The sequence below is a fragment of the Microchirus variegatus genome (assembly GCF_963457635.1).
Source record: "Microchirus variegatus genome assembly, chromosome: 4".
Lineage (NCBI taxonomy): Eukaryota > Metazoa > Chordata > Actinopteri > Pleuronectiformes > Soleidae > Microchirus > Microchirus variegatus.
Genome location: NC_139805.1, coordinates 37,956,301 through 37,976,893, shown reverse-complemented (window position 1 = coordinate 37,976,893; position 20,593 = coordinate 37,956,301). Strand labels below are relative to the sequence as shown.

Genomic DNA, 20,593 nt, shown 5'->3' with positions numbered 1-20,593 from the left:
CTCTCCCACACCAAAGTCACTCACTCTCTCACACCAAAGTCACTCACTCTCCCACACCAAAGTCACTCACTCTCTCACACCAAAGTCACTCACTCTCCCACACCAAATTCTCCATCACTAACTTACAATGACTGATTTTAGTGAATTCAGCTTTTAAAATATTTAATTTAGACTTAACTCAGTGACACAAAGTGACCACACGAGGCAGCAGAGGACCAGCAGCTCCTGTGTCCCTGTGAGCTAAAATCACTGGTTTTCTCTATGGGATTTGGTGTGGGAGAGTGAGCGGTTTACAAACTTCACTTTCCTGCTCTATCAGTGAGGCCTACGGAACAAACTCTGAACTCAACAGTGAATGGGTTAGCGTTAGCGTTAGCGGCGGTGAAATGACTGAACAGGTTCTTCCGGCGCTCGGTCACAAAAGCTACGTTAAGGCCCAGAGGAAACGAGAGAGTAAATTCAAACATGTTTTTAAACGAGTGTCAGATAAAGTTTAGACGACTGCAGAGCACCTAAGTATTTCAACACACACACACACACACACACACACACACACAGTCTGTCCCACAGACCTGCAGTCGGCGTCAGTCAGTGACGCCGCGTCTGCCGCACAGTCAACGCCCGCGGTGGGCGTGTCCACGAGGAAGCTCCGCCCCCCTCCCCCTCAGAAGCTCTCACTCTTCTTTACAGTTCACGTCGTGGCGAGCAGTCGTCGTCTCTGTTGCGTTTGTGGTTTTGTTTTTGTTTTTTTTACGAGCTCTCCAGAGCGTCCAGGACTTTCATGATCTGCTGCTTAATGACTTTGGTGGCGTCGCCTGCGTTTGGTATCAAATATCTGAGAGGAAGAGGAAGAGGAAGTAGACGAGGGGTCAGAGGAAATGACAATGTTTGTGTTCCGTGCTACAAAATAAAAGAACACTACTACTGTTAAAAATGCCATTTAAAGGGTTAAAGTCGGTCTAGGTCTACGCTAGCACGTTTGAGCTAGCCCCTCCAAACTTAGCGCATATGTTCTCGACAAGTTAATGATTGAAAGTTGTTCAAGAATTTTCTCGACCTCAAAAGGCGTGGCCTCAGTGCTCCAACAACACAGCACTTTGTTTCAGCGGTTGTCGTTTTTTAAAGTGCTTTATAAATAAAGTTGGATAGGATTGGATACTGTTAAAATGGCATTTAAAGGGTTAAAATTAGCGGTGGTTAGCGGCGTCAACATTAACGCATGTTAACGCATGCTGCGTTTCCATGACGACTGACGGGAAAAAGACACGCGTGTGCGTGAGTGACGTCATGTTTACGTGACTCCCGGTCGTTAAAATGAGTCTCTAAAGTAACGCTAACCTTTAACGCTGGTTATTTATTAGCGCTGCTCTTTTCCTTTAATAAATGGACCGCTCCAGTTCCACTGTAGGATAACGCTAACAACGCTTAAGGAGCTAACGGCACTAAAGGAGCAAACGCAGCTAATGGCGCTAAAGGAGTTAACGCAGCTAACAGAGCTAGCTGCTAAACTCCAGTTCCGCTGTAGGCTAACGCTAACGACGCTAAAGGAGCTTACACAGCTAAAGGAGCTAGCTGCTAAACTCCAGTTCCACTGTAGGCTAAAGAAGCTAATGGAGCTAACAGAGCTAGCTGCTAAACTCCAGCTCCACTGTCAGCTAACGCATCTAAAGGAGCTTACGCAGCTAACGGCGCTAAAGGAGCTAGCTGCTAAACTCCAGTTCCACTGTAGGCTAAAGACGCTAATGGAGCTAGCTGCTAAACTCCAGCTCCACTGTCAGCTAACGCAGGTAACGGCGCTAAAGGAGCTAGCTGCTAAACTCCAGTTCCACTGTAGGCTAAAGACGCTAATGGAGCTAACGGAGCTAGCTGCTAAACTCCAGCTCCACTGTCAGCGAACGCAGGTAACGGCGCTAAACGAGCTAGCTGCTAAACTCCAGTTTCACTGTAGGCTAAAGACGTTAACGGAGCTAGCTGCTAAACTCCAGTTCCACTGTAGGCTAAAGAGGCTAATGGAGCTAACGGAGCTAGGTGCTAAACTCCAGCTCCACTGTCAGCTAACGCAGGTAACGGCGCTAAAGGAGCTAGCTGCTAAACTCCAGTTCCACTGTCGACTAACAACGCCAACGCAGCTAACAGCGCTGAAGGAACTAACAGCACTAAAGGAGCCAACAGCGCTAAAGGAGCTAACTAATGCAGCTAACGGCGCTAAAGGAGCTAATGCAGCTAACAGCTCTAAAAGAGCTAACGGAGCTAGCTGGTAAACGTTTGTGCCACGGCACATAAACGTGACGTGTCTTTTTCCGGTCAGTCGTCATGGAAACGCGGCAAGCGCTAAGGTGCGTTAACGTTGACGCCGCTAACCGCCGCTAACATGCCCAGCACTAGTTCATAAATGGTTAGAAATTAATTGGTATTTGATAACGATAATTAATTCAGACTTAGGTGAGGTTTGCTTTGAAAAAGCTAGTTTTCGCGTTTAGCGTCTTTTATGGTACGTTCACAGACATCGTTCACAGACGTCCTGCGGTCTCGTCTCTGGTAAACACTGACCTCTCCACAGCTGATATCTCCACTCCGGCAGAGTTGTTGGTGCCAAACTTGAAGGTGATGAGCTCCGGATGTTTCTTCTTGGACGTGATCTTCACCACAGAGTTCAGAGCTTGTCTGGACTGGATGTAAGCGAAGCCTTTCCTGGAGGCGATTTCCCTCAGACAGTACATGTGAGTGGCTGTGATCAACAAGTGGCTGCAGAACGACAGGGAAATGATCATTATTTATTGTATTATTGATAAGTGTGTGTGTGTGTGTGACGGTGATGAACTCACCTGGGGAACATGTGACCCGTCTCTTTGACCTCGTTACACGGAATGTGATGTTTCACGTCAGGTTTGTTTATCCACGTCTGAATGTTGACGATTTCCTTCCTGTCGTCGTCCGACATGGACGAGCTGTCGATCTCGTCTGTGGAAACACCAGAGAAGACGTTTTTTAACGAACCACAGACCGTCACTCAGGCGTTTACAGTTAAAACACTTTGAGGAATAAATTAAAATTTGAGGAAAATTTTAGTTTTGAGAAAAACATTTTTTTTTAGAAAAAAATTATAATTTTGAGAAATGTCCTTACTTTTGAAGTAAAAACATATTTTAAGAATAAAATTAAAAATTTGAGAAACAAAATACAATTTTGAGAAAAGTCCTTACTTTTGAAGGAAGCACACTTTTTTCAATCAATAACAAATTTTAAGAAATAAATTAAAATTTCGAGAATTTTATTTTTCAGAAAAATAAATACATTTTGTGAAAAAAATAAAACTTTGAAAAACATCCTTACTTTTGAAAGAAACACCTTTTTCAATGAATCACAAATTTTAAGAAATAAATTCTAATCGTGCGGAAAAATTTTTTTAAGAAACAAAATTCAATTTTGAAAGAAGCACACTTTTTTCAATTAACAAATTTTAAGAAATAAATTAAAATTTCGAGAATTTTTTTTTCCTTCAGAAAAATAAATACATTTTGAGAAAAAAATAAAACTTTGAAATACATCCTTACTTTTGGAAGAAACACCTTTTTCAATGAATCACAAATTTTAAGAAATAAATTCTAATCTTGCGAAAAAATGTAATTTTTTTGAGAAAAAAATTAAATTTTAAGAAAAAAATGTAAAATTGAGAATTTTTTTTACAATTTTGAGAATTTTTTTTAAAATGTTGAGATTTTTTTTTTAAATTTTGAGAAAACAATTTAAAATTTTTGAGAATTTCTTTTTAAATTTTTGAGAAAAAAAAATATTTCTTTTGAGAAATGTCCTTACTTTTTAAGGAAAAGCACTTTTTCAATGAATAGAACACATTTTAAGAAAGACATTAAATTATTAAGAAATGTTTTTTTAAGAAAAAGTAGTGTATTATGGACTTTATTAGAGTACATCCATCCATCCATCATCTACCGCTTTATCCTCCACCAGAGGGTCGCGGGGGGGTGCTGTGCCTATCTCAGCAGACATTGGGGTGATAGGCGGGGTACACTATATTAGAGTATATTATGGACTACAGAGTTTTACATTGAATTAATATCCATCATTAGCTGTTATAAGATAGAATGCTAGATATCCTGAAGGAGAGCCGGTGTTTTAATTTTTTTTGCCAAGACTTTGTTTTGCCTACACTGTAGAACTTTCCAGGTTTGTCATTGAAGCTTCGTTATAATGATTGAGGTGAGGACAGCAGCCAGAAAAAACGTGGACGATAAGCAAAGCTTTAAATATCTTCTAACTCTTATCTAGTAGAGCGTGACCTGACCAGAGTTAGGCTTTGAGACAAAGGTCCTTAGGCCTTAAATGTGTGATTTGTGACGGTGTTTGTGCTGATCATTAAAGTCCAGGTTTACCTGTGTCGTACTCCTCTTCGTCACCGATGCTGAAGACGGGTTTGACTCCTCGATAAGGTTTTCCCACGCGGTCGCTGCTGCTCACGTGTCTGCACATTCAGACGAAACAACGGTCAGGAAGCAAACAAACAAACAAACAAACATCAGCATCATCTGTGATGAAGACAAACACCAATGACATGAAGATCTCCAGGTTTGTGATGCTGTTAAAAAGAGCTGAGGGTTAGTTAGTGAATGATATTCAGGGCTATGACTGCTTCAGTTTGAACAGTTCTGCACATAGCGCCTTCTATCATCTGATGTGATGCACAGACAGACTGTTAGGTGAAGCTGAAGCTCCTCAGTGACTGGAGGTGGACGTGAAGATGAGTCCATGTTTCCCTGAAACTGAGGCAGCAGCAGCAGAGTGACAGCAGAGCCCAGTGTTTGTTAGTGGCAGCATGGAGAAGAAAACACCTGGAGCACGTTCTGCACACGCTGTATGAACAATGGCAGAGTTAGCATGCGTTAGCGACCACGTTCAGACCTGGTGCTGACATCCGTCATGACTCGGCGGCTGCGTCCACGCTACGCTAACGTCTACGCCCCTTCTACGTCTACGCTCCGTCCATTGCTCTGTCTACGTCTGCGCCCATTCTACTTTTGGTCTACGTCTAACCTCCTTCTCCTTTTACACTCGGTCTACGCTCCTTCTACGTTACGCTTGGTCTACTTCTACGCATCTTCTATGTCTACCCTACGTCTACGCTCCTTCTACGTCTACATCTACGCTCGGTCTACGTCTACGCTCCTTCTACATTACGCTCAATCTACACTCCTTCTACGTCTACGTTCCATTTACGCTCCGTCTCCGTCTACGTTCTGTCTACACTCCTTCTACGTCTACGCTCCGTCTACACTCCATCTACGTCCCGTCTACGCTCCGTCTACGTCTACGCTCCCTCTACATCTACACTCCTTCTACGTCTACGTTCAGTCTACGTCTACGCTCCGTCTAGGAACGTCCCGTCTACACTCCTTCTACGTCTATGCTCCGTCTACGTCTACGCTCCGTCTACGCTCCGTCCACGCTCCTTCTACGTCTACGTCTACGCTCCTTCTACGTCTACGCTCCTTCTACGTCTATGCTCCGTCTATGCTCCTTCTACGTCTACGCTCCGTCTACACTCCTTCTACGTCTACGCTCCGTCTACGTCCCGTCTACGCTCCTTCTACGTCTACGTCTACACTCCTTCTACGTCTACGCTCCTTCTACGTCTACGCTCCTTCTACGTCTACGCTCCGTCTACACTCCTTCTACGTCTACGCTCCGTCTACGCTCCGTCTACGTCTACGTCTACATCTACGTCTACATCTACGCTCCTTCTACGTCTACGCTCCGTCTACGTCTACGCTCCTTCTACGTCTACGCTCCGTCTACGTCTACGCTCCTTCTACGTCTACGTCTACGCTCCTTCTACATCTACGCTCCGTCTACGTCTACGCTCCTTCTACGTCTACGTCTACGCTCCTTCTACATCTACGTTCCGTCTACGCTCCTTCTACGTCTACGCTCCGTCTACGCTCCTTCTACGTCTACGTTCCGTCTACGTCTACACTCCTTCTGCGTCTACGCTCCTTCTACATCTACGTTCCGTCTACACTCCTTCTACGTCTACGCTCCTTTTGCGTCTACGCTCCTTCTACATCTACGTTCCGTCTACACTCCTTCTACGTCTACGCTACGTCTACGTCTACGCTCCTTCTACGTCTACGCTCCGTCTACACTCCTTCAACGTCTACGCTCCGTCTACGTCTACGCTCCGTCTACGTCTACGTCTACGCTCCGTCTACGTCTACACTCCTTCTACGTCTACACTCCTTCTACGTCTACGCTCCTTCTACGTCTACGTTCCGTCTACGCTCCTTCTACGTCTACGCTCCGTCTACGTCTACGCTCCTTCTACGTCTACGTTCCGTCTACGCTCCGTCTACGTCTACGCTCCGTCTACGTCTACGTCTACGCTCCGTCTACGTCTACGTCTACACTCCTTCTACGTCTACACTCCTTCTACGTCTACGCTCCTTCTACGTCTACGTTCCGTCTACGCTCCTTCTACGTCTACGCTCCTTCTACGTCTACGCTCCGTCTACGTCTACGCTCCGTCTACGGCTACGCTCCTTCTACATCTACGTTCCGTCTACACTCCTTCTACGTCTACGCTGTTTACGCTCCGTCTATGTCTACGCTCCTTCTACGTCTACACTCCTTCTACGTCTACGCTCCTTCTACGTCTACGTTCCGTCTACGCTCCTTCTACGTCTACGTTCCGTCTACGCTCCGTCTACGTCTACGCTCCGTCTACGTCTACGCTCCTTCTACGTCTACGCTCCTTCTACATCTATGTTCCGTCTACACTCCTTCTACGTCTACGCTCCTTCTACATCTATGTTCCGTCTACACTCCTTCTACGTCTACGCTGTTTACGCTCCGTCTATGTCTACGCTCACGCCCCTTCTTGTTCTACGTCTATGCTCCATCTACTACACTTTCTTTGTTATGTGGAGCAAAAAAAACAAAGAAAATATTCACCATTAAGAAACTAAAACGATTAAAAATTTTGTTTTGATCATGAAAAAAAGCTCCAAACCGATTAATCGATTATCAAAACAGTTGACCGATGTTTTCCGACGCATTGATCTTAAACAATTATGAAAAGGTTTAACTCGACTGAACGTTGAAACTACAGACGTCCAACGTAACCTTTACCAATAAACTGGTTAAACCAGGTGTAAAATCCCAGCAGTCTAATCTGGATTTAAAGCTGACGTGTGGAAGGCACACAATACACAACGCTCTGTTGAAAAACAGCTTGTCATGATAGCGCCCCCCAGAGGTGGACCATAAACAAGCCAACAGAAGAGTACTTGTGATGAATTTAATGATGTAATGGCTTTAGAATAATGTCATCGCTGCCTTCAGAGTCGCATTGTGTGACGTTAAACACCAGGTCTGAAGCTGGAGTCAGTGAGCTGCTACATGTCCTACAGGCCTACAGGGGGCAGTGCAGGTTCTACAGCCAGTGTTCATGCTGGTGACAAACAGCTGGACGTCAGGCAGCTCTTACCGATCTGGAACCACCTTCTCTGGCCAAGGCAGATTGAAAGATATTCTAGTGTGGAATAAATAAGGCACAAGGTTTGACGAGGAAGTGGAGTTCAAACACATCAGGTCAAAGGTCAAAGGTCAGGTACACGACACGAGTGTGTTCACAGAAAACACATTTAAACACTGTCAGAAACAGACATTTTGTACAATTTAGGGATGAAAATCTGAAACGGAATCCCATCATTGGGATTCTCCACCTTCTAAACGTGGATTATGGCCGAGCTCGGCGGTTTAACTGGTTCATTATGGGATGGAGAGTGGACGCTCACCTGTCCACAGGTGTGGACGTGTTCTCGATGAAGCTGATCATCTTCTCCTTCACGTTCACCGACTTGGACTTGAGAGCAAAAGTCATCTTGTTGACCAGCGACTTGACGCCTTTGCCGTCTCCTGGGCTGAGCAGAGACTCTCCCTGTCAATCAAAAACAAGACGGTGAAGACGAGGGAACTGTGATTGAGAGGAAATCACAGAAAAATGACAGAAACACGGAAATATTCACATTTAAGAAGCTGAAAAATGACAGAAACACGAAAAGGATTTACTTATTGATATTGATTTTCCTACAATAAGCTTCTTAAATGTGAATATTTTCATGTTTCTGTCATTTTTCAGCTTCTTAAATGTGAATATTTTCACGTTTCTGTCATTTTTCAGCTTCTTAAATGTGAATATTTTCACGATTCTGTCATTTTTCAGCTTCTTAAATGGGAATATTTTCACGATTCTGTCATTTTTCAGCTTCTTAAATGTGAATATTTTCACGTTTCTGTCATTTTTCAGCTTCTTAAATGTGAATATTTTCACGTTTCTGTCATTTTTCAGCTTCTTAAATGTGAATATTTTCTCGATTCTGTCATTTTTCAGCTTCTTAAATGTGAATATTTTCACGATTCTGTCATTTTTCAGCTTCTTAAATGTGAATATTTTCACGTTTCTGTCATTTTTCAGCTTCTTAAATGTGAATATTTTCACGTTTCTGTCATTTTTCAGCTTCTTAAATGTGAATATTTTCACGTTTCTGTCATTTTTCAGCTTCTTAAATGTGAATATTTTCACGTTTCTGTCATTTTTCAGCTTCTTAAATGTGAATATTTTCTTGTTTCTGTCATTTTTCAGCTTCTTAAATGTGAATATTTTCACGTTTCTGTCATTTTTCAGCTTCTTAAATGTGAATATTTTCATGTTTCTGTCATTTTTCAGCTTCTTAAATGTCAATATTTTCACGTTTCTGTCATTTTTCAGCTTCTTAAATGTGAATATTTTCATGTTTCTGTAATTTTTCAGCTTCTTAAATGTGAATATTTTCACGTTTCTGTCATTTTTCAGCTTCTTAAATGTGAATATTTTCATGTTTCTGTCATTTTTCAGCTTCTTAAATGTGAATATTTTCATGTTTCTGTCATTTTTCAGCTTCTTAAATGTGAATATTTTCATGTTTCTGTCATTTTTCAGCTTTTTAAATGTGAATATTTTCATGTTTCTGTCATTTTTCAGCTTCTTAAATGTGAATATTTTCACGTTTCTGTCATTTTTCAGCTTCTTAAATGTGAATATTTTCATGTTTCTGTCATTTTTCAGCTTCTTAAATGTGAATATTTTCATGTTTCTGTCATTTTTCAGCTTCTTAAATGTGAATATTTTCATGTTTCTGTCATTTTTCAGCTTCTTAAATGTGAATATTTTCACGTTTCTGTCATTTTTCAGCTTCTTAAATGTGAATATTTTCATGTTTCTTTCATTTTTCAGCTTCTTAAATGTGAATATTTTCATGTTTCTGTCATTTTTCAGCTTCTTAAATGTGAATATTTTCACGTTTCTGTCATTTTTCAGCTTCTTAAATGTGAATATTTTCACGTTTCTTTCATTTTTCAGCTTCTTAAATGTGAATATTTTCACGTTTCTGTAATTTTTCAGCTTCTTAAATGTGAATATTTTCACGTTTCTGTCATTTTTCAGCTTCTTAAATGTGAATATTTTCTTGTTTCTGTCATTTTTCAGCTTCTTAAATGTGAATATTTTCTTGTTTTTGTCATTTTTCAGCTTCTTAAATGTGAATATTTTCTTGTTTCTGTCATTTTTCAGCTTCTTAAATGTGAATATTTTCCCGTTTCTGTCATTTTTCAGCTTCTTAAATGTGAATATTTTCATGTTTCTGTCATTTTTCAGCTTCTTAAATGTGAATATTTTCATGTTTCTGTCATTTTAAGAAGCTGAAATATGACAGAAACATATAAATATTCACAGGATGGAGGAAAAGTGTGTTTTGTCCACTTACATCAGCAGAGCTGAGGCTGCTGTGAGACCCTGACGTGCTGACGATCCAGTGGATGTACGACGAGTCCAGGCCTTCGATGTTTATGTCCACTAGGTGCTGCTGCAGAGCTGAAACCACACGAGTGTCTGAGTGAGCGTTCACGTCACACACACTTTCAAAATGTAACGCATCACATGTTCACCTGCACATGTTCTTACCCATGAAACCTCCTTTAGTGATGCTCACGTATTCTTTGTTTTTCTGAGGGGAAGCAAACAATCATTATTGAAATCAAATATCATCATTTAATTAAGTCTATGATATCTACCTCACATGATCACGTCTTTATCTCACTGACGGATTTTAACAACAGGAAACTGAAGTTTCGAAACCACTCACTCTCCCACACCAAAGCCCATAGAGAAAACCAGTGATTTTAGCTCACAGGGACACAGGAGCTGCTGGTCCTCTGCTGCCTCGTGTGGTCACTTTGTGTCACTGAGTTAAGTCTAAATTAAATATTTTAAAAGCCGAATTCACTAAAATCAGTCATTGTAAGTTAGTGATGGAGGCAGCAGTGGATCAACAACTCCTGTGAACTCCTGTGTCTCTGTGATGTTAAAATCACTGGTTTACTCTTTGGACTTTGGTGTGGGAGAGTGAGTGACTTTGGTGTGAGAGAGTGAGTGACGTTGGTGTGGGAGAGTGAGTGACTTTGGTGTGGGAGAGTGAGCGACTTTGGTGTGGGAGAGTGAGTGACTTTGGTGTGGGAGATTGAGTGACTTTGGTGTGGGAGAGTGAGTGACTTTGGTGTGGGAGAGTGAGTGACTTTGGTGTGTGAGAGTGAGTGACTGGTGTGGGAGAGTGAGTGACTTTGGTGTGGGAGAGTGAGTGACTTTGGTGTGTGAGAGTGAGTGACTTTGGTGTGAGAGAGTGAGTGACTTTGGTGTGTGAGAGTGAGTGACTTTGGTGTGGGTTATTTTGAGTGACTAAAAACAGATTTAAGCAAATTAGCAAAAGACTCGGATAATAAAATCTATGTCAGTATAAATCTACAATATCTGAAGAACATGTTCACGTCTTTATTTCACTGTTAGACAGACTTTTCCTTGTGTAAAATGAAGTTTGAAAACCACTCACTCTCCCACACCAAAGTCCATAGAGTAAACCAGTGATTTTAACATCACAGCACACAGGAGTTCACAGGAGTTGTTGATCCACTGCTGCCTCCATCACTAACTTAACCTGTCTGATTTTGTCAATTCAGCTTTTGAAATATTTCATTTAGACATATCTAAGTGACCACACGAGGCAGCAGAGGACCAGCAGCCCCTGAGTCCCTGTGAGCTAAAATCACTGGTTTTCTCTATAGGCTTTGGTGTGGGTTATTTGGAGTAAAGAAAAAGCACTTAATAAAATGTCAGTCTAAGTCTACCATATCTACGTCACATGTTCACTTCTTTGTCTTCACTGTTATAGAGGCAACTTTCAGCCTCACCTGCAGGAAATGGGCCAGCACCATGTTCATGTACATGTCCTCCTCCTCCCTCCCACTGCCCATGAAGCACAGGTGTTCTCCACTGGCGATGGAGCCGGACTCCAGAGACTGTTTCTGCGTCTCCAACAGGGATTTTACCGAGAGGGCAAACTCAGACGGATTCTGGAGCATCTGTGGGAGGAGGAGGAACAAATGTGTGACTTCATGTACGTCTAAATTCAGTGTAGATAGAGGTTAATATATATATATACTGTGGATGTCTGACCAGGTCAGAGTCCAGGTGGAAGGCTGTGGACAGGTGTCCAGCGTTGTACTGCTCTGCAGGTCGACAGTCCACCACAAAGAAACGAACCCCATCCTGGACGTAAAAAGACATGTTAGTTATTTAAACACATCACACACGTGTGATCGGCTCTGTGCTGCGTTTATGTGGTGATCATGTGACTGACCTGCTGCAGCTGATTGGCCTGCAGGATCTCAGGGACAGACACAGGGAGACACAGAGCCTGACTCAGGTCAGTGTCTTCTTCTTTCAGAGCCACCAGACTGCTGCCAAACAGATTCTGATTCATCTGCACACAAACAAACAAGTCATTCAGTTAGAAATGATTCATTTGTTATACGGAACAAAGAAACCAGAACATATTTACATTTAAGAAGCTGAAAAATGACAGAAACATGAAAATATTCACATTTAAGAAGCTGAAAAATGACAGAAAGTAGAAAATTATTACTTATACTTATTCAATAATTTGCATTTTCTGAGAGAAAATAAAGATCAGAGCATCGATTTTCCTTCAATAAGCTTCTTAAATGTGAATATTTTCATGTTTCTGTCATTTTTCAGCTTCTTAAATGTGAATATTTTCACGTTTCTGTCATTTTTCAGCTTCTTAAATGTGAATATTTTCATGTTTCTGTCATTTTTCAGCTTCTTAAATGTGAATATTTTCATGTTTCTGTCATTTTTCAGCTTCTTAAATGTGAATATTTTCATGTTTTTGTCATTTTTCAGCTTCTTAAATGTGAATATTTTCATGTTTCTGTCATTTTTCAGCTTCTTAAATGTGAATATTTTCATGTTTCTGTCATTTTTCAGCTTCTTAAATGTGAATATTTTCTACTTTCTGTCATTTTTCAGCTTCTTAAATGTGAATATTTTCATGTTTCTGTCATTTTTCAGCTTCTTAAATGTGAATATTTTCATGTTTCTGTCATTTTTCAGCTTCTTAAATGTGAATATTTTCACGTTTCTGTCATTTTTCAGCTTCTTAAACGTGAATATTTTCACGTTTCTGTCATTTTTCAGCTTCTTAAATGTGAATATTTTCATGTTTCTGTCATTTTTCAGCTTCTTAAATGTGAATATTTTCACGTTTCTGTCATTTTTCAGCTTCTTAAATGTGAATATTTTCTACTTTCTGTCATTTTTCAGCTTCTTAAATGTGAATATTTTCATGTTTCTGTCATTTTTCAGCTTCTTAAATGTGAATATTTTCATGTTTCTGTCATTTTTAGGCTTCTTAAATGTGAATATTTTCTACTTTCTGTCATTTTTCAGCTTCTTAAATGTGAATATTTTCATGTTTCTGTCATTTTTCAGCTTCTTAAATGTGAATATTTTCATGTTTCTGTCATTTTTCAGCTTCTTAAATGTGAATATTTTCACGTTTCTGTCATTTTTCAGCTTCTTAAATGTGAATATTTTCACGTTTCTGTCATTTTTCAGCTTCTTAAATGTGAATATTTTCATGTTTCTGTCATTTTTCAGCTTCTTAAATGTGAATATTTTCACGTTTCTGTCATTTTTCAGCTTCTTAAATGTGAATATTTTCTACTTTCTGTCATTTTTCAGCTTCTTAAATGTGAATATTTTCTACTTTCTGTCATTTTTCAGCTTCTTAAATGTGAATATTTTCTACTTTCTGTCATTTTTTAAACCTAAAAACAAACAAAAAAAACGTTAAAAAGATGAAGAGATGATCAAAATAGTGGAGGTTTGCTGCGTCCTCAGTGCTGATGCAATAACCACCTACTTATAGAGCTTATTTTCAGCAGAAATGTGTAAATAGAATTATAAGAGGAGTTACTTCCACAATTAAAAATAAGGTGTACAGTATTTATTGTGTTGTTTTAACTTATTTGCACATTATAGAAAAGACAAACACACATTGTGCAGAAGGAGGTTAGAGAAGAGTCAACAGTGGAAACTACAGCTGCAGAAGTAAACAGTGACATCAATAAAAGAAAGAAGCGGCAAAGAATAAAGAGAATAAAGATTCCTCACCTTCCTGAGCGACAGAGGCGTCTTGCTCTGATAATACTGAGCCAGAGAGAACAGGTCGTCCACGTCTTCAGCCTCCAACAGAGAAGGAAACGCTTCCAGCATTTCTGCAAAACAAAAAACAATAAACAAACTTTACGTCCACTTCCACACAGAGAGAATCCCCACTTGTGAAGACACAGGAAGTAGAAACTCACTGATGATGTCGTCTTTGCCGTCTCCTTCCTGAGAGAGGATGGCCTCCCTGCAGAGGTGCATCAAACGTTAGCATTAACCGCGACGACGATCGCGCTTTGGTTACACGCTCTCTATAAAAACACACACACGCGTGATCTTACTTGGCGTTGACGAGCATGACGAGCATGACGAAGAAGACGAGGAAGGCGTCGCCCTGCTGCAGGTACGAGTCCCACAGGGCCTGGGTGACGTCGGCAAGGCAGTGACAGGAGAACAAGCTGCCCAGCTGCACAGGAAACGACACACACTGGGTTCACACAAGGCTGCAACTACACAATCTATTCTTAATAGAGCTGAAACTAACCATTATTTTCTCTACGTGAATCGTTTTGTCCATAAAGTGTTAGAAAATGTTAAAAAACGTTGATCAGTGTTTGTCAAACCTGGAAATTACCATGTTGTCCAATGTCTAGGTGGCTAAAATCTGAAGTTTGTAAACCACTCACTCTCCCACACCAAAGCCCACAGAGAAAACCAGTGATTTTAGCTCACAGGGACACAGGAGCTGCTGGTCCTCTGCTGCCTCCTGTGCTCACTTTGTGTCACTGAGTTAAGTCTAAATGAAATATTTTAAAAGCCGAATTGTATAAAATCAGACGTTTGAAGTTAGTGATGGAGTCAGCAGTGGATCAACAACTCCTGTGAACTCCTGTGATGTTAAAATCACTGGTTTACTCTATGGACTTTGGTGTGGGAGAGTGAGTGACTTTGGTGTGGGAGATGGAGTGACTTTGGTGTGGGAGAGTGAGTGACTTTGGTGTGGGAGAGTGAGTGACTTTGGAGTGAGAGAGTGAGTGACTTTGGTGTGGGAGAGTGAGTGACTTTGGTGTGGGAGAGTGAGTGACTTTGGTGTGGGAGAGTGAATGACTTTGGTGTGAGAGAGTGAGTGACTTTGGTGTGGGAGAGTGAGTGACTTTGGTGTGGGAGAGTGAGTGACTTTGGTGTGAGAGAGTGAGTGACTTTGGTGTGAGAGAGTGAGTGACTTTGGTGTGGGAGAGTGAGTGACTTTGGTGTGGGAGAGTGAGTGACTTTGGTGTGGGAGAGTGAATGACTTTGGTGTGAGAGAGTGAGTGAGTGACTTTGGTGTGGGAGAGTGAGTGACTTTGGTGTGGGAGAGTGAGTGACTTTGGTGTGAGAGAGTGAGTGACTTTAGTGTGAGAGAGTGACATTGGTGTGAGAGAGTGAGTGACTGGTGTGAGAGAGTGAGTGACTTTGGTGTGAGAGAGTGAGTGACTTTGGTGTGTGAGAGTGAGTGACTTTGGTGTGGGAGAGTGAGTGACTTTGGTGTGGGAGAGTGAGTGACTGTGTGGGAGAGTGAGTGACTTTGGTGTGTCAGAGTGAGTGACTTTGGTGTGGGAGAGTGAGTGACTTTGGTGTGGGAGAGTGAGTGACTTTGGTGTGGGAGAAAATATTTCATTTAGACTTGACTCAGTGACACAAAGTGACCACACGAGGCAGCAGAGGACCAGCAGCTCCTGTGTCCCTGTGAGCTAAAATCACTGGTTTTCTCTCTGGGCTTTGGTGTGGGAGAGTGAGTGGTTTACAAACTTGAGATTTTCCTCAAAGCCAACTTTTCAAAACCTCAACTCTTCCTTTAACGTACAGCGAGATAAGAACGCTGAGGAAAACAAACAAACCCAGTTGATGGCGTAGGAGTCCGGAGTGATCTTTTTGGTGTCCAGGAATGAGCAGAGCTCGGGTTCGTGATACTGCAGCAGCAGTCTGAAGAGGTGGAACGGTCGGCCGTTAGGAACACACTCCCTGAAACACACACACACACACATGTTTGATATTAGAGCGTCTGTCTCTGTGTGAGCAGCAGGAAATCCTTCATCATCATCACCATCATCATCACCTGGGGATGTATTTGTTCATGATGGCGTAGAAGCAGTTGTAGAGGTCACTGCGGGGCAGCAGCAGCCCCAGCAGAGGTTTGAGCAGGTGAGGCCAGCTCAGCTCTGGACTGAAGCTGATGTTACGAGACTTACAGTAGAAGGTGAGGACGGACTCCACGTCAGACACCACCACGCTGCTGCTCTCCTCCTCTGGTAACCCCAGCTGATCTGAGACACAGGGATTCAAATAAAAGCAGGAGTCAGACCATCGTTTACAGCAGTGTTTCTCAACCCTGGTCCTCAGGGAACCCTAACCCTGCCATGTTTTACATGCTGCCCTGCTCCAAAAACACCTGATTCACATCAAACATTACATTTTTGAAGAAAAAAAATGATTGGACAAAAGTTGAAACATTCATTTTTAGATTTTTTTAAACAAAATTTGAAATATAAAATTTTTTGAAATTTTTTTTTTTTAACAAAAGTTGAAACATGAATTTAAAAGAAAAAATTGACATTGAAATAGAACCTTTTTTCTTTTAAAGTTGACAAAAATTGAAACATTATTTCTTATGAAAAAAATGTGTTTAACAAAAGTTGAAACACATTTTTTTTTAATTGACAAAAGTTGAAACATGCATTTTTTTTTAATTTTAACAAAAGTTGAAACATTATTATTTTTTTAAATTACAAAAGTTTAAATATGAATTTTTTTAACCATCTTTTTTAAACAAAAGTTGAAACATTAATTTTAAAAAAATATATATTTTTAACAAAAGTTGAAACATGAATTTATAAGAAAAAATTGACAAAAGTTGAAATATAACTTTTTTTTAATTTGACAAAAATTTAAACATTAATTATTATGATTTTTTTTTAACAAAAGTTGAAACCAATTTCTTTTTTTTTCAAATTGACAAGTTGAAACATTAATTTTTTTGAAAACATTGTTTTATCAATAGTTGAAACAATACAATTTTTGAAAAATAAAAAAAATGGACAAAAGTTGAAACATTAATTTTTTTTTAAATGACAAACGTTGAAATATTACTTTTTTAACCATTTTTTAAAAACAAATGAAACATTAATTTTTTTAAAATGTGTTTTAACGAAAGTTGAAACATTAATTTTAAAAAAAAGTTGGTTGAAATTGAAATGTAACATTCTCTTTTATTTGACAAAAGTTAAAAGATTAATTTTTTTATATTTTTTTTTTTAACAAAAGTTGAAACATTAAATTATTGAAAAAAAAAAGCTGATGATTTCTTTGAATCGTGTGTTTTTGGAGCAGGGTAAGATGTAAAACATGGCAGGGCAGAGTTCACTGAGGACCAGGGTTAGGAAACACTGGTTTACAGGAATGAGAAGCGCACACACACACACACACACACACACACACACACACACACACGCACACGGTATCCACTCACCGATCAGCTGTTGACAGCGGTTATGAACGAGCGTCTGTTCAGGTAAATCGAAGACGCCGTCCCATGAAGCTAGAGTGTCTCCTTTTCCAGAGACGTTTAGAGCGATCTGTCCAAGAGACAACACAAGAGACGACACTTCATTAAGACACGTGACAGGGATCTTCACTGTGGTGATACGTGGATGTAGGACGTTATGTTTAAAGGCATAGTTCAGGTTTTTAGATTTCTATTTTAGGAGTTACAGTCATATTGTTACAGTGCTGACTGTTTTCTGCACGAGGAGCAAAAAACGACTTTAGACACTGTGACTTTGGTGTGGGAGAGTGAGTGGTTAACAGACCTCAGTTTAACACTGAGATAAAGACATGATCATGTGATGTAGATATCGTAGACTTAGACGTGGAACAACCAATGAGGTAAACTTTCTCTCTAAACTGCTCTGTGATTGGTCAAAATCTCAAAAAGGAGGAGCAGAAGTCTTTGTTATAAACCACTCACTCTCCCACACCAAAGTCACTCACTCTCCCACACAAGTCACTCATTCTCCCACATCAAAGTCACTCACTCTCCGTCACCAAAGTCACTCACTCTCCCACACCAAAGTCACTCACTCTCCCACACCAAAGTCACTCACTCGCTCACACCAAAGTCACTCACTCTCCCACACCAAAGTCACTCACTCTCCCACACCAAAGTCACTCACTCGCTCACACCAAAGTCACTCACTCTCCCACACCAAAGTCACTCACTCTCCCACACCAAAGTCACTCACTCACCCACACCAAAGTGACTCACTCTCCCACACCAAAGTCACTCACTCTCCCACACCAAAGTCACTCACTCTCCCACACCAAAGTCACTCACTCTCCCACACCAAAGTCACTCACTCTCCCACACCAAAGTCACTCACTCTCCCACACTAAAGTCACTCACTCGCTCACACCAAAGTCACTCACTCTCCCACACCAAAGTCACTCACTCTCCCACACCAAAGTCACTCACTCGCTCACACCAAAGTCACTCACTCTCCCACACCAAAGTCACTCACTCACCCACACCAAAGTGACTCACTCTCCCACACCAAAGTCACTCACTCACCCACACCAAAGTCACTCACTCTCCCACACCAAAGTCACTCACTCACCCACACCAAAGTCACTCACTCTCCCACACCAAAGTCACTCACTCTCCCACACCAAAGTCACTCACTCTCCGTCACCAAAGTCACTCACTCTCCCACACCAAAGTCACTCACTCTCCCACACCAAAGTCACTCACTCTCCCACACCAAAGTCACTCACTCTCTCAGACCAAAGTCACTCACTCTCCCACACCAAAGTCACTCACTCTCCCACACCAAAGTCCATAGAGTAAACCAGTGATTTTAACATCACAGAGACACAGGAGTTCACAGGAGTTGTTGATCCACTGCTGCCTCCATCACTAACTTACAATGTATTTAATTAATTGTATTTAATTTAGTGAATTCGGCTTTTGAAATATTTAATTTCAACATACATCAGTGACACAAAGTGACCACACGAGGCAGCAGAGGACCAGCAGCTCCTGTGTCCCTGTGAGCTAAAATCACTGGTTTTCTCTATGGGGTTTGGTGTGGGAGAGTGAGTGGTTTACAAACGTCACTTTCCTGTTGTTAAAGTCTGTCTAACAGCGAGACAAAGACGCGTGACGTAGATATCGTAGACTTAAACTGACAGATCTTAACGACTGAATAGCACATATAATATATATATATATATATATATAATATATAGTGTTTTATGAATAAACTGTTGTCTATTATTAGAGCGGACGAGAGTGCGATCGCTCACGAGCAGCAGACGTAAACAGACCGGAAAGACCTGCATCTGTTCCTCAAAGTGATTTAAAGAGGCCATAGCGTGACACACACACACACCCACATACTTTGTTCCCTCTGAAACTCTATACCTACAACATTATTATCTACGTCACACGTGTGCAGACCACGGCCAACACCTTTTATAACTACAGCAGATAAATATTAGATCTGTGTGGAGCAGCAGCAGCAGAATCAGCAGCAGAATCAGCAGCATGTGAGTGCGGACCGACGGTGCGTCACGTTCTGTCACCTTCCACGTCTTGGCTCTGTGTTGAGCTGGATCCTCCTGGACGTGGGTGAAGCCTCGCTCCTCCACGTTCTCCACGTCGGAACCACCAGAGTCCAGAGCCTCGGCCAGATCCTGGTCCCTGAGGCGGCGCCCGACACGACAACATTACAGCGGTTACAGCGGTTCAAACATTTAACACTCGTGGAAATGTTGACATTTATAATCAATAAATAAAGCGTTTGCATCAATCTCGGTGGAATTTGACTGTTTTGATGAGTAATTCTGACACAAGAGGACGACATTATGGTCTTTGATTCATCGCCGTAATCTGTACTCTGTAATAAAGCAGTAAAAATTAATCAATTCTTAATTGAGGGCTAAGTTCACTGGACGTTGTTAATGATTCATCGTCACTTTTAGTGTTTTTAACTGTAGATAGAAACAGAAAAAGAGCTCAGTTTGAAATTATTTCTTCCGTTTTATGGAGCAAAGAAAGCAGAAAATGTTCACATTTAAGAAGCTGAAAAATCACAGAAACTTGGCCCCAGATTGACCAAAACACTTTCTTGACTTATTTAGTCATCGATTCATTACCGATTAATTACTTAATTTCATAAGAAAAATAAGTTAAAGAGCTAAAAATAAGATTTAAATTGTAAAGTGTGACTACAAACTGTCCGTAACATCATATTATATATGATTCATATATATGTGATGAATCTCGGACTGAGGTTTCAGTTCCGCTTATCGTGGCTACTTCTCGTTAGCTTCCCGGCTAAAACCTTCTGTTTACAAAGGTTTTAAAAAGAGAAATCAAACTAATAAACACATAACAACTCATATTAAGACGCTAGCTGTTAAAAGGCGTTCACTTATTCGGCTGTTACAAGAGAAACAGCCAAGCTAACCATCGTTAGCCGCTAGTTAGCCGGTTAGCTGTTAGCTGCTAACAGAGAAACAGAGGAACAAAACACAGCCGCGTTCGGCGACTCTACAGCGGCCGCTTCTCCGCGGAGACACCGCTAATGTTTGACGGGGAGAGTGACGACTGTTTCGCGGTGACAGTGTGAGAATAAATCGGCTCACCAGCTGCCCTGAAGAGCCTCCTCAGCGGCGTCCGCCATTGTTGTGTTGACGGAGACACGTCACGTCACGTCAGGTGCCGTCAACAACGCACGGAGTGTCGCGACGACGACGACGTCACGCTGTCACGTCATTCGCGAGGGGCGGGGCTTGTTGTGTTGACAGCAGGGGCGTTTCAAGGGCGGGTGGGGGCACATTTAACATAAATAACATAAAATTATAAAATTATAAAATTATAACATTTAGGTGAAACTTTGCAATATTTGTAGATGAAGTTTCAAGCTGTAGCTAGATGGACTTTTTTTTTTTTTTTTTTTTTTTTACTTTTACAGAAGCAAACAA

General features: G+C 41.1%; 1 protein-coding gene across 1 annotated transcript; it reads right to left on the bottom strand.

Annotated features, from left to right (window-relative positions):
- Positions 1-203: 203 nt before the first annotated feature.
- Positions 204-20,292, bottom strand: tbc1d23 (TBC1 domain family, member 23; the record flags this gene model as incomplete). The annotated part of the gene is made up of 19 exons (XM_083888645.1): positions 204-835; positions 2,551-2,745; positions 2,826-2,961; positions 4,392-4,480; positions 7,499-7,543; positions 7,809-7,951; positions 9,816-9,922; positions 10,013-10,055; positions 11,293-11,463; positions 11,558-11,650; positions 11,742-11,864; positions 13,580-13,683; positions 13,774-13,820; positions 13,915-14,039; positions 15,451-15,574; positions 15,669-15,876; positions 17,079-17,184; positions 19,190-19,307; positions 20,255-20,292. 19 exons carry the CDS (start codon positions 20,290-20,292, stop codon positions 751-753), a joined length of 2,100 nt encoding a protein of 699 aa, XP_083744771.1. The 3' UTR covers positions 204-750.
- Positions 20,293-20,593: the final 301 nt, after the last annotated feature.